We start from the raw sequence: 13,669 nt of genomic DNA on the forward strand, positions 1-13,669 counted from the left end.
TTGAACAAACTTAACACGTGAGCATATGAGTGATTCAAGGATGAGTTACTAATCATATGGTCAGTGGCCTCGGAATCAATAACACGATTGCTAGGGGTAGCAAAAATAAGATCTCGACTAGAATTACTTCTATGAGGGGATACTCGAGATACAAGAGAAGCATGAGTTGGAGAGGTGTCAATTGCTTTAGTCAAATATTTTTTCAAACTAGGGTTTTCAGCTTCACCTACCAGCCTACCACAATGAACAAAATCGAACGCTACTAAAATACAGACAGTGGAGGACCAAAATCTTTTATGCAACAAAAGGACCACATTGTGAAGCAACTTAGGCCTGAATCGACCATGATAGAGGCGCCCAACAAAATAAGAAATCACAGGCATGTGAATTTTAATATAATGAACAATACGTGTGAACAATAATTGATGAACGATGAATAATAGCTGGTGAACATTGACTAATAATTAGTGAATATTGCTCATAACAGTAACTTCAAACAACTCGCAAAAATTGAATGCTTGACAAACAATCCGCTATAAGGAAAGAGTAGGTTCTAATACCAAATTGAGAGTTGATAGATTGGTTGATTCATTTGCTTAATCATATTTGTACAATACACAAAATCTTACTTAAGGTAATATCCTAATCCTATTGCTATTGAACTCTGAAAAAACACGCAAAAAACCCAAGGCCTCCCACGTCCACGAAAGCTTGGTTCTTGCACACTTGGACAGACAGTTAATATAACAAACAGTAGGGATAACAAAGTTATAGTTTGAGAGTCTAAACTTGCATTATCTTTGGAATGATACATTGTGTGAGCTTTTATAGTAGAATAGGATAAATACCGACTATATGATGAAAGTATACGTGGCCTCATCCACATAGCTAAGCCTTTGTCAAAGGTGTCAATCAATCATGAGTATTTAATGCTAATACCACTTTTGTTGCCTATAAATCTGACACGTGGCTTATACTTGACCTAATTGATCGGATAAGGCAGCGGTGGCAGTGAATTGTCATATCAATCACATACTAAAGATTACAAAAAAGATATCATGCTAAACCCCTTGCAGCCTTGCCCCATCACGAGGTCTATTGAGTCTAATAGGTTCAGCTAAACTGCCTCTTGGATGGAGTGATGTGGAGTACAGGCCCAAGTTCATTTGCCACATAGGATCTTTTGGAGCCTCATCAAATTACGAGTAACAAGTACCATGTTAATTCCTAAATAAATAAGGAACATTATTCAAGCTTATACATTCTGATTCTTACTTTAGTTTTGTAACCTTCACCAGCCTTCCAGTTCACGATTGCATTTCCATCTCTAGCAATGAAAGAATTTGAATTAGGGCAATGCTACACATCTTGCGTCACTCAATTTGCAAACTAGGTAACTGTTAACTTTCGCTACCATCAAATGCGCAAAAGGATAAGATAAATACATTGATTTAAGTGTTTCACTACCACTAGTTCCCCATGGATGAAAGATGAACTTGTGCGACATTTGTATGGCTGCCAGTTAACCAATTATCATGGTGACCTTCAAATGAATGGTGACACCACCTTTATTTCGATTAAAAGATTTAATGAAATTTTATGAATAAACAACAGTCCATGTTTGGTTTAGTTAAAAATAGAGATAAAAGTTTAATTAAATTCAATAATTAATTGTAGCCATACATTTCATATGTCCTACAATTTTTATCAACTTTTCAACTATATATTTAATCAACTTTTTTAAAAATTTACAAAATCTGATTTTTAGTCTTCTATGGAAAATATAACCCAGTAACTATTGGATTTACCCCGAATCCTTGTTCCCATTCTAGATGACGTTGCCCTGTCATAGGCATCATTTCCTAAAGTATGAGGTCCTGAGCTCTGATTATACGTCAAAATCAAACTCATTTTGAGAACTATAATATTATCAAATAAATTAAATGCTTAAAAAATGAACTACCGTCGTACAATATTAAGCCCCTATTTGATGGGGTTTAAAATAAGATTTTTAGTAAGTTTTGATAGAAATTGATAAAATGTGCGGATGAAAAGTTGTGGGGTCCATGAAATGTATGATCAAAATTAATTGTTGACTTAGATTAAAATCTTGATTCTAATTTTCACCAAACAAGGGCTAAATTTATTTTATTGAAACAATAACAATTATGAAATCGGATTTAGTCATTACATTCATATTCTAATTAACTTGTTTCCCTCAGCTGAAAGCTTTTAGGATGTTGTGTTTATTTTATATTTTTCCTGCTCGAATTTGAATTTGTTTCAGGTTTGTATACTCAGGTTTTTGTGAATTATGGCTGGTTTTTTCACGAGGAAGACATTCGATTTTAGAGTTCTCTTGACTCTTGTGAAAATTTTTCTTTTGTTGACCTACTCGATTCAAAGTGATATTAACTGCCTCAGAGCTATAAAAGATTCTTTGGAAGACCCAGATGGCTACCTCACGACATGGAACTTCGATAACAATACTGAAGGTTTTATATGTAAGTTTATTGGAATCGAGTGTTGGCATCCGGATGAGAACAGGGTCTTGAATGTTCTGCTTGGGAATTTGGGAATAAAGGGTAAGTTTCCTCTTGGTGTTGCTGGTTGTTCATCCTTGACAGGCTTAGATCTTTCTGGTAACAAGATTTATGGAAGTATTCCAACTAATATCTCTAAGTTACTTGTATATGTGACAAGCCTTGATCTCTCGTCCAACCAATTATCCGGAGAGATCCCCGTGAATCTTACAAATTGCGCTTATTTGAATGTCCTTAAACTTAACAACAACCAGTTGTCTGGCCAAATCCCTGCTCAGTTTGGTCAACTCGATCGATTGAATGAATTTAGCGTGGCAAACAACAGATTGACTGGCCAAGTTCCACAATTCGGAAATCGTACTTATGGTCCAGATAGCTATGCGAATAATGCAGGACTATGTGGTGGTCCTTTGCCTCCTTGCCGAGGTTCTTCAAAGAAAACTAACGGTGCAGCCATTGTAGGGGCGACTTTTGCAGCCTTCGCTGTTGGCATTGGCATTGGCATAGGCATGTTCTTCTATTTGGGTAAGGGTTCCAGAAAGAAGGAAGAAGATCCTATGGGCAACAAATGGGCAAAGAGAATTAAGGATGCCAAAGTCAAGAGCGTGTGGCCGAGTTGGCAAAGGGCATGGCCTGAGAAACTGGGTTTGGCTTCGACGAGGGTTCAACCCACGCTTGAGACATCTGTCTTCTCCTTGGAGAAGATTTAACCGACTGGTGTGGTTGCGGGTCTCATGCCAGCCCCCAGGTTTACCTAGTGCGCACTGGTAGCCAGTAGCGGCTGCGGGTTCCTGGGTTATCAAAAAAAAAAAGAATTAAGGATGCCAAAGCCATCAAGGCAAGTATATTTACATTTTATTGGGAAATAAAGCATGTGGGTCCCAACAATTTTTCTGGTCATAGATCCCTAAACTTTCATATTCGTTGTGCATTAGTCCTTCATAATGAAAAATGTCAATTTTCTTTCAAATAGTCGCATGCTTGCTTATTTGAGTGTTATTTTTGTCAACCAATTCCATTTAACTCAATTACAATCAAAAGGGGGTCAAAGGTCAGCACTCCAATATCCTTTTATTTAACTGTTTGGAAGAAATGAATTGAGTTGACAAAAATTACCCTTAAATATGTTATCACGAGCGAAGTATGTGACTGTTCGATGGAACAATTTACAGTTTCCTCTAGTGGACCAATGTGCAGCTAAAATCGAAGTTTAGGAACCTTAATGGCTAAAAACTAAATTACATCGGGCAGTCGAGTGCTTTATTTGTCAAAAATTGAGGACGGTGGCTTCAATTTCCCTAAATTATTTTGTTGAACTTCATACTTTTGCTGTCACTTAAATACACGATTATTTTTCTCATAATTATATTTTCACAAATAGTAATATTTCCTGATTTCAGCTTTCGATGTTTGAGAACTTGGTCTCTGAAATGACATTGAGTGATCTCATGAAGGTGACTAATGACTTCAGTAAAGAGAATATAATTTGGTTAGGAAGAACAGGAACAATGTACAAGGCTGTACTTAAAGATGGAACCTGCCTATGGTGAAGAGATTGCAGGGTACACAATACTCGAGCCATGACTTTTCGTCTGAGATGGCTACACTAGCTAATGTAAAACACGACAACTTGGTTCCTCTTCTAGGATTCTGCACGACTGAGGAGGAGAGACTTGTAGTCTACAGGCACATGTCCAATGGCAGCCTCCATGATCAACTACACTTGAAAGATGGGACCGAACCTATGGATTGGCCTTTGAGGCTCAAAATTGGAATTGGGGCAGCAAAAGGATTCGCGTGGCTACACCATGTCTGCGATCCGCATATTATTCATCGAAACATAAGTTCCAACTGCATCTTACTGGATATCGATTATGAACCCAAAATTTTAGATTCTGGAATTGCTAGTCTCATGAATCCCGTCGTCTCTCATTTAGGTACTTGTGTAAATAGTGAATATGGGGACATGGGCTATGTTGCCCCAGAATATGCGAAAACATTGCTGGCTACTCCAAAAGGGGACGTTTACAGTTTTGGGGTTGTGCTTCTCGAGTTAATAACAGGTGAGAGACCGACCAATGTGGCTAAAGCCCCCAGAAGATTTACTGGTAATATAGTGGGCTGGATTTTCCATCTATCTGGAACCTATAAACTTCAGGATGCAATTGACCAATTCTTGGTTGGAAAAGGTTATGATGATGAGCTTTCCGAGTTTCTTAATGTTGCCTGTAGTTGTGTGCTGACAGATCCTGAAGAGAGGCCTTCCATGTCTGAAGTGTACCAGTTTTTGAGAGCTATAGGACAAAGGTATAATTTCGCAACAGAAGATGACATCTTGCTACCATCCAACAGTGGTGATGCTGATCAACTAGTTGAACTTATCATTGCTCGAGATCCGTATGAGATTGATGTTAAAATGGAAGTTACATATACTGATGAGTGAATCATAATCCTTTAATAATTATCTGTTTCACGATCTGCAAGCGTACGGGATCCAAGTAATAATGTAGTGAATAAAAGTAGTGTCTCATGGGGAATAAGCTTTAAATTGAATTGTACTAGTCCTTTATTAAATTTGAATGTATGTGCACCAAAGAGATATGATTATTTTTGAATTATTCTACTAATTATTTAAAGATGTATTGTGTGAAGTATGAGAATTATTATCCTATTTTCAATTCTCGACCTATGTAATTTATTGTGACTTATGCATTAATGACAACGATAATTCAATTTTATCTAATTATCTCTTTTGAGTTAAGTTAAACATATTCTAAGCACAACAACATTAAATTTCTATTCCGAATTTATATACAAAGTAATACATTAACTATACGATTCTATATAATTGTACAAGCCACACATATTATTTCTAACATGCGATTGCATGGAGTAAAATCCACCGTGATTGTGCAGTTTGGTCCCTGCTTTGTTACTTCGTTCAATTCAAGTCCTCTCTTCATTAATTCTCTGTCCTTCATCTTTCAATCACATCCAACAGATTTCATGTAGTCTTCAATCATCATTCTTTAGTCCGAATCATTGTTTGGATATTTACAATTTAATCCTTGAACTTTGAAAATTATCGTTTTTCATCGATTTTCGTTTATTTCTTCCAAACTCACTTTCAATCATTGAGTTTTAACTAAAAAATAACATACACAAGAGATGAAGTTATAATTAATCAAAAATACTCCCAAATATCCATATTTAATGGCTTAAATAAGTGCATAAAATATACTTATCAAATTATTTTCTAGATTCATCATTCGCATTCATGGTATTGCATATTTGTTATTTGATGGTTATGTATTGCATTTTTTTTATTTATGATTTATCTAGCATTTCTCCTATGTTTATGTTTATAAGGTCGTTTACGCCAATATTTTCTTGTTATAGTGTGTACAATAACTCATATTGACCCGTAGAAGTAAAAATCCTGTTCAGTCAGGAGTGGGGACATTATTCCATTTGTGCCATATTCTTATGTTATCAGATTATTGCACTGTTTATTCTGCTGCATCTTTATTTCAGCTGCAAATATATTATGTAGAGAGCTAAACTTGATTTTTACTCTCTGTTTGAAATGGCAATATTATTTTTCATTTGCCTGTGTTGGTCATGTTTTGGCTAAGTTTCAAGAGTATACTATAAGTTGATTAGCGAGTCTTAAAATAAATAAATTTTTTATTGGTGAAAGTTGGAAATAAATAAATACTTATTTGACAGTTACTAACAAAAAGTTCCTTGAAAGAGGACTTCGATTAGATGTCAAATAAAATTCTAATTAAGTTGGTGTTGGACTTAGTAGTGACAAAATGGAATTATTTATTTTAGTAACCAACTTTGATTAGGTTTTTTAAGTTCACTATTTAACTGTTTTTCACTTTGATATGTGCATTGCATAGTGGGTCATGAGTTCTTCAAAACGATACTAAGAACTTACCCCCAATGATCAAGAAATATAACACGAAAGTAAGCCAAAAGTTGCAACGACAACTAATAATATTTCTTTTTAACTCATTTTGTGCAAAAATATTTATCTCGATGGGGTCTTTACAGACCCTCTCACATGAGGTGAGTCCCACCCCATTAAAAAAAATACCCCAAAAATATCCCACCCCCCATGTTGTGAGGAGCTTGTGGTGGTTCTGTACTTGGCACTACAGCAAGCTCCATTTGCAAATTGAAAGGTACATTATGAAGTAGGTAGTGAGTACTTCAAAACGGTACCATGAATATTTTTACAATGAGTACTACAATATTGAATTGGACGTAAGTATTATAGTAAGTAAATGTCGATGACCTTCAAATCTAGTTTTATGTAAAAAAAATTTATAATAGATTTTTTGAAAAGTATTTTTTTTTAAAAAAATAAATTGTTAAAAGTATGGAAAAATTATGAATTCACGTGCAAATTTGTTTTACTGCTAAATAATTCCGTAGGACCACCAAATCGTTAATTGTGACTCACCGCTTATAAACACTTAAAATGGCAATTTGACACAAAATAACTCTATGCTTTACACATTTTGTGCAAAACAACCATATTATTTTGTTTTGACACAACACCCTCTCAGTTCAAGCAAACTTAATGCAAAGCAATTCTATAGTCCAATATCTCCATTAAAGCTTTGTAAAATGACAAATTTACTCTTCTCTTTAAATTTACCCTATCTTTAGATTTTGTTTGCTGCAAAGCTTGATTTGGATTATATGTTCAACAAGTCAAATCATCCATGTTTACTTGAGATTTGGAAATGCTTGGTACGATTAGGTAAATTGAAGAAAACTAGATGGAGAGAAGTCCCCTGATTTTGCAATAACAGGGGGGATTTCCCCTTATGTTCCTGACTTGCTACCCCCTAATTTTATAGCAACGGATCCTTCCTGTTATCGCAAGATCGACTATATTCACGTTTTAATGGGTGTTCACAGTGCTCTCAAGCAAGGATGGTGTACAGAGTTGAAGTCGTCAAGGTTGGAGAATAAGAAGAATGTTCTCTACTCTTTTTTTTTTCATGGGACCCTTGATGGAAGGGAGAGAGCTGAGTGGTGGTAGTGGAAGGTGGTTGGGTATGGGGGAGGTGGGGGTTTGTTGGAGAGGAAAGAGATGTTTATATGGGAAGTGTTATGTGTACACACAGCATTACACCCCCCTAACATGGAAGGGGGTCCACGATTATTTTATTGTATGTAAGCCCTTTCTATGTAAGGAGAGTGTAATGCTGTGTGTACACAATTGTGTATACATAGTGTTGACCACCAAACTCCGATCTCATGAGAAATGATCACAGGCCCCACCTCAAGCAGATGTGAGTTCGGCTAAAACCCCCAGATTGGATTTGTCGTCGTAATCTCATGAGACATCATGATTACCCCTTATCACATCAACCTCTCATATCAACCCATTCGTCAGGAGTGATGTCACCGCCGTCCATCTCGGAATCTTCAAGTTGCCTGAGGGTCATCATTATCTGAGGAAAACATTAACACATGGCCACCAAACTCGTCCACCAATCATAGGAGAATTCAACGACCCGTGTTCCGAGCACGATACTGTAGCTGATTTGACTTATTGATGTAATTTCGGCCGAAAACATGTATAAATAGTAGAGAAATTGTTACCCCAAGGACAAGGGAATTTATATAAAAAACCATTACACTATTACATTTTCTCAACTGATTTATGACCCATTTAGCAATAACTCGCCATTTTTCTTAAAGTTGGCTCAAGATCAGTCTTACAAATTTTGACGTCAACAATTTAGCACTAGAAGAAGGTCCCCAAATGTGAAGAATAGCCCCATTCTCCCCAAAGAATCGGAGAGCCATGAGCCATAGTTCCAGAAATCCATCTCATACCCACCCTCATGAAACTAATACTCCGCCAAGTTCTCCAAGATGACAAGACCAACAAATGACAGTCATGAGGGAAGCTTTGGAAAAATTGACAAATGCAGTGGGATGATTGGAATAGAGTCAAACCTGCTTGTCCCCAATAGATACCGAGGTGGAATCCCCTACAAGGACAAAGGCAAGACGTCCCTCCACCAGGAGGACTCTCCACTTTTCAAAAGGAGAATCTTCAAGAAGCCGAACTGACGAAGTAAGGAGTATGGATCCTGCGACAAGGAGGACTGGCAGTGTGTTCGATAGGTTGGGGACCCAGCACTTGCTAACCCCTACGCTAGGACAAGCTGAATCCGACCTCAAACGTCCTCTAGAATAGGTAGAACCCGAACTGAGCGCACTGAAATGACACATCGCTGACCTGGAGGCAAAAAACAGAGGCGGCATTGAAGACTACCTCACAAAGCGACATTCCCCTTTTACAAAGGACGTCCTTATGGAACCATTACCTAAAAAATTAAAATTCCCCAGATGACAGCATACGAAGGAGACGAGGATCCCCTCAGCCACCTTGATAAGTACACCTCGTGGGTGGAACTGTAGGGGGGCAAGCGATGCCATCATGTGCCGGGCTTTTCTCCTGACCCTAGGAGACAAAGCATAGAGATGGTTCAGGAGACTGCATCAGAGGTCTCTAAAGAATTGGAATGACCAGGCCACAGCATTCTTGGCCCAGTTCATGGGCTCCAAAGCTAGAACCACGCCAAAGGAGTGGCTAGTAATTATCAAGTAGGGAAAAAGTGAATCCTTCAAAAGCTATCTGAGCAGATTCAATAAACAATCCATGAAAATGGAAAAAATATCGGACGACGCCGTTCTCATGGTCGTACAGGTTGGGCTGAGGCCAAGAACGAGATTCTGGTGGTCGGTACACGAGGACGATCCAAGAACTTATCACGAGTTCTTGAACCGAGCTGAGAAATAGATAAGTACTAAAAAAACAACCTCTAACCAAGAGGAAACCAGATGTGATCCCGACCTCAGCAATACGGCGAAAGAGAAAAGTTTAATAACAGTCCCAGTTTGAAAAGAAGAAAGATAGAAAAGAAAGAGATTGTCCTAAGGCTCGACTATACAATTTTCGAGAGTATCACCCACTCAAAGTTTCCTTGGAAGAGGTATTCATGCAAACTAGAGAGAATGAGGCATTCCGCAGGCGGATAGTCCCGAATAATAGGCAGGTAGGACACCAACAAGGACGATACTATCAATATCACAAGATGGTAAGTCATGACACTGATAGCTGCCTAGAATTGAAGGAGGAAGTTGAGTCCTTAATTCGCAGAGGTCGATTACAAGAATTCGTTACCAAACCAAAAGAAGCAGACCAACCTCAACCACAACCGCCTTTGCGGTAGGGACCACCTGCACAAGCTCAACAGGCGGTTCCTAATCACAATCCACTCCCACACGTCGAAATCAAAATGATGGTCGGAGGAAACCAGTACGTTGAAGGATCCAGATGGATAAGACGAAGACAAGCCTAAAATGCACGAACCATGTCAAACTATGGGGAATAGACCCCGTAGGTCGGTATAGACCCTGAATGGTTCTGGTTAATAGAGGAAGATTTCCAAGGAATCCTCCAAGATCAAAGAGACGCCCTAGTGATCACCATGCCAGTTGTCGGGGTAAAAGTCCACCGGACATTGGTAGATAATAGAAGTTCAGTCAATATACTGTACTCATGAACTCTGTCAGTTGGAAATATCGAAACACTATCTTCAACCATACTTAAGGAAACTGTAAGGATTCTCTGGAGATCCTATCAAAGCCCAAGGTTAGATAGTCCTTGTTGTAGAACTAGGCGAAGCTCCTCGCTAAAGAAAGATTCTAGCAGATTTCGTGGTAGCCGATCTGCCATCCAACTATAACGCGATATTGGGACGACCCATATTGCACGAGCTGAAAGCCACCACATCAATTTATCATTACTGTATGAAGTTTTCCACCCCCTACGGGACCAGAATAGTCCAAGGGGATCAGGCTAGGGCTAGAGCGTGCAATATCGACCTGTCTAAACCAAAAGTCAACATGCTAAAGGATAGGGCAAACACACAAGCCGGGGAAACCAGACTAGAGAGGCCAATCGTTGCGGATCTCTCTGAGATCGGCATAGTAGAAAAGCATCTCCAGAAAGCCATGGATGACCAATTGTCCTTTGAAGAAAAAGAGGTAGACCCATATCCCTACCTCGGAGTTCTGGTAATCTCATTACCTATAGCAGGGTAACCATCCTAAAAGTCTTGGTGGACACAGAGAGTGCTTTCAACATTCTCTTTAACAACACTCTCAAATGGATGGGCATGCCTGCCAACTTCCTGAGGCCATACTCAAACATGGTCCTTGGATTAAGCGGAGCCGTGACTACGGCTAAAGGATCGATCAAACTTAAAGTCGAGTATGGATCAACGTCCTATCAAGTTAAGATGAACTCCGAATTCATCGTGATCGACACTCTTTCGCCTTATGGCGCTGTCATGGGACAACCCCTGATATTCAGCTTGAAAGCAGCAATGTCCCTATACTACTATTCAATTAAATTCTCCACACCCCATGGTGTAGGTGAAGTTAAAGGAAATAGAAAATTCGTCGAAAAGTGTCAACTAAAAGCCTACGTGGGTGATCAATGCACCCTCCCAAGAGTGTATATGGCTCATGTAGGAGAGCCCGAGCTCGGTTCACTAGACCCACAGATCAAAATCAAAGGAGAAAAACTCGTGGAAGAGCTGGAGAAAGTTCAAGTTTGTGCCAATGACCCATCAAGAAAACTCAAATTAGGACGCGAGCTGTAGTTCTTTATCCAAAGTGAAATTATTAATTTTCTCAGACAGAGCCTCGATGTCTTCGCCTGGAACCATGGAGACATGGGGGGATAGAGCCCAACATTATATGCCACAAATTTCAAGTGGATCTCTCAGTTCGATCGAAGCAACAAAAACGACGACCTCTAAATCTCGAAAGATATGAATCACTCAACAAGAAGGTGCAGAAACTATTGCACAACGGTTTCCTTCGAGAGACAAAATATCCCAAGTGAGTCGCACATCTGGTTCTTGTGAAAAAGCACAACGGATATTAGAGAGTATGCATAGATTTCACCAACTTCAAAAAAGCATGCCTTAAAGATACCTTCCCCTACCAAGAATAAATCAAATGGTGGATGCCATAGCAGGGCATGAATTACTCAGCTTCATGGACGCGTACTCTAGATACAATCAGATATCGATGTATGGACCAGATCAGGAACATACATCATTTGTCATTGATCAAGGTCTGTACTGCTATAGGGTAATGTCATTTGGTCTCAAAAATACTGGGGTCACCTATCAACGACTTGTGAATTGCATGTTCTCCCAACATATCGAAAAAAATAATGGAATATATGTTGATGACATGTTAGTCAAAAGCACCAAAGCCAAAGATCATTGTCAACACCTGACCGAGATGTTCGATATTTTGAGAAAGTACAGAAAGAAGCTGAACCCTAAGAAATGTGCCTTTGGGGTCAGCTGTGGAAAATTCCTAGGATACATTGTAAATAATCGAGGAATCGAAGCAAATTTTGAAAAAATACGAGTTGTTATCCAAATGAAGGCCCCAACCAAACCCAGAGGGGTGCAAAGTTTGATAGGAATGATTGCTGCCCTCAACCGGTTCGTCTCTAAATCTACGGACCGATGCAAACCCTTCTTCGACATACTGTGAGGGGGAAATAAGTTTGAATGGACTAAAGAATGCCAAGAAGCCTTTAACGAATTAAAGAAACAGCTAGCTCAACCCCCACTGCTGTCAAAGACTAAGGCTGGCGAGGCCTTGAAGTTATATCTATCTGTTTCAGAACATGCCAGCAGTGCCGTCCTAACTCGGGAAGAGAACGACGTCCAACACCCAGTCTATTACGTGAGCAAGGCGCTCCACAAAGTCGGGCTACGATACTCGACCTTAGAAAAACTATCGTTCGCCTTAGAACACCCCATCGAAGTCCTCACCAGCTTTCTATTAAGACAAACATTGCAAAGACCCGACACTTCAGGTCGGATGGTAAAATAGGCAGTAGAGCTCGAACAATTCGACATAAGGTATATGCCCCGTTCCTCCATCTAAGGCCAAGCGCTCGTCGACTTCGTCTCCGAGTTCTGCAACGTACCTATCGATGAACCATCAAAAGAGACTCCTTGGGAACTTTATGTTGATGGTTCATCTACCGGAGAACAATCTGGGGCTAGCGTTGTATTAATTAGCCCAGAACAACGCATATTTGGTAAAGCCCTGCCTTTTGACTTCAAAACTTCAAATAATGTGGCCGAGTATGAAACTCTCATTGTCGGAATAATGATGGTCTTAAGGTTAGGAATTCCCAACCTTATCATACACAGAGACTCCCAACTAGTCGTAAATCAAATCAACGGCGTATATCAGGTGAAAGAAGAAAGAATGGAAAATTACCTACGGGTCGCAAGGAAAGAGCTCAAAAGCTTCAATGCTGTCCAAGTCAAGTAAATTCCTCGATCTCAGAATAGCCACGCTGATGCTCTGGCTCACCTAGCCACCAGTGAGAGGATTGAAGAATTTGATAGCATCATCGTGAGAAGAATATTACTATCGGCCACTGAATTAGCCGAAGTAGCCCTCATGATGATAGATCCCAAACCAATTTGGTAGGAGGAGATCATCGCAGGCCTGAAGATCGGGAAATGCCTCGAAAACTTGGTAGATGCGAGAAAGCTCTGAATCAGGTCAGCCAGATACACTTATTGATAATGTCCTCTACAAGTGGGGATATTCTACACCCTTACTGAGGTGTTTAAATAAAGAGGAAGCACAACATGCCCTGCGAGACGTTCACAAGGTAATATGTGAAAATCATTCTGGTGGACAATTGTTCGCCCAGAAGATCCTACGTCAAAGATATTTCTAGCCTGCCGTAAGACGTGACAACCTTGAGTTTGTTAAAAGATGCGACAAGTGCCAGCACCTCGTCCCCATCATAAACACTCCGTCGTGCAAACTGAACTCGATAACAGCACCTTGGACCTTTGCAAAAATGGAGGGTCGACCTGATTGGACCTATGCCCACTGGAAAGAGAAGTGAGAAATTTGCAATCGTTGCAGTAGATTACTTCACCAAATGGGCTGAGGCAGAGCCATTTGCCAAGATTATCGAAAAAAACTTACTTTCTATGGAATCAATCATCTGTAAATTCGGCATA

General features: G+C 39.4%; 1 protein-coding gene and 1 pseudogene across 1 annotated transcript; both read left to right on the forward strand.

The window, feature by feature from the left end:
• Positions 1–2,204: 2,204 nt before the first annotated feature.
• On the forward strand, positions 2,205–5,163 carry LOC111369704 (annotated as a pseudogene).
• Positions 5,164–10,756: 5,593 nt separating this feature from the next.
• Positions 10,757–13,121, forward strand: LOC111369087. The gene is made up of 6 exons (XM_022990572.1): positions 10,757–11,200; positions 11,287–11,492; positions 11,585–12,160; positions 12,298–12,500; positions 12,565–12,878; positions 12,975–13,121. The coding sequence occupies exons 1-6, from the start codon at positions 10,757–10,759 to the stop codon at positions 13,119–13,121; spliced, it is 1,890 nt and encodes a 629-aa protein (XP_022846340.1).
• Positions 13,122–13,669: the final 548 nt, after the last annotated feature.

This window comes from Olea europaea, chromosome 20 (assembly GCF_002742605.1).
Source record: "Olea europaea var. sylvestris chromosome 20, O_europaea_v1, whole genome shotgun sequence".
Classification (NCBI taxonomy): domain Eukaryota; kingdom Viridiplantae; phylum Streptophyta; class Magnoliopsida; order Lamiales; family Oleaceae; genus Olea; species Olea europaea.

Excerpts from the sequence above, each read along its gene's own strand:
- LOC111369087 (XM_022990572.1), top strand. The coding sequence starts at position 10,757 with ATGGGCATGCCTGCCAACTTCCTGAGGCCATACTCAAACATGGTCCTT. Across the intron at positions 11,493-11,584 it reads CGAGAGACAAAATATCCCAA|ATACCTTCCCCTACCAAGAA; the intron begins GTGAGTCGCACA and ends CATGCCTTAAAG. Across the intron at positions 12,501-12,564 it reads CCGACACTTCAGGTCGGATG|GCCAAGCGCTCGTCGACTTC; the intron begins GTAAAATAGGCA and ends CCTCCATCTAAG.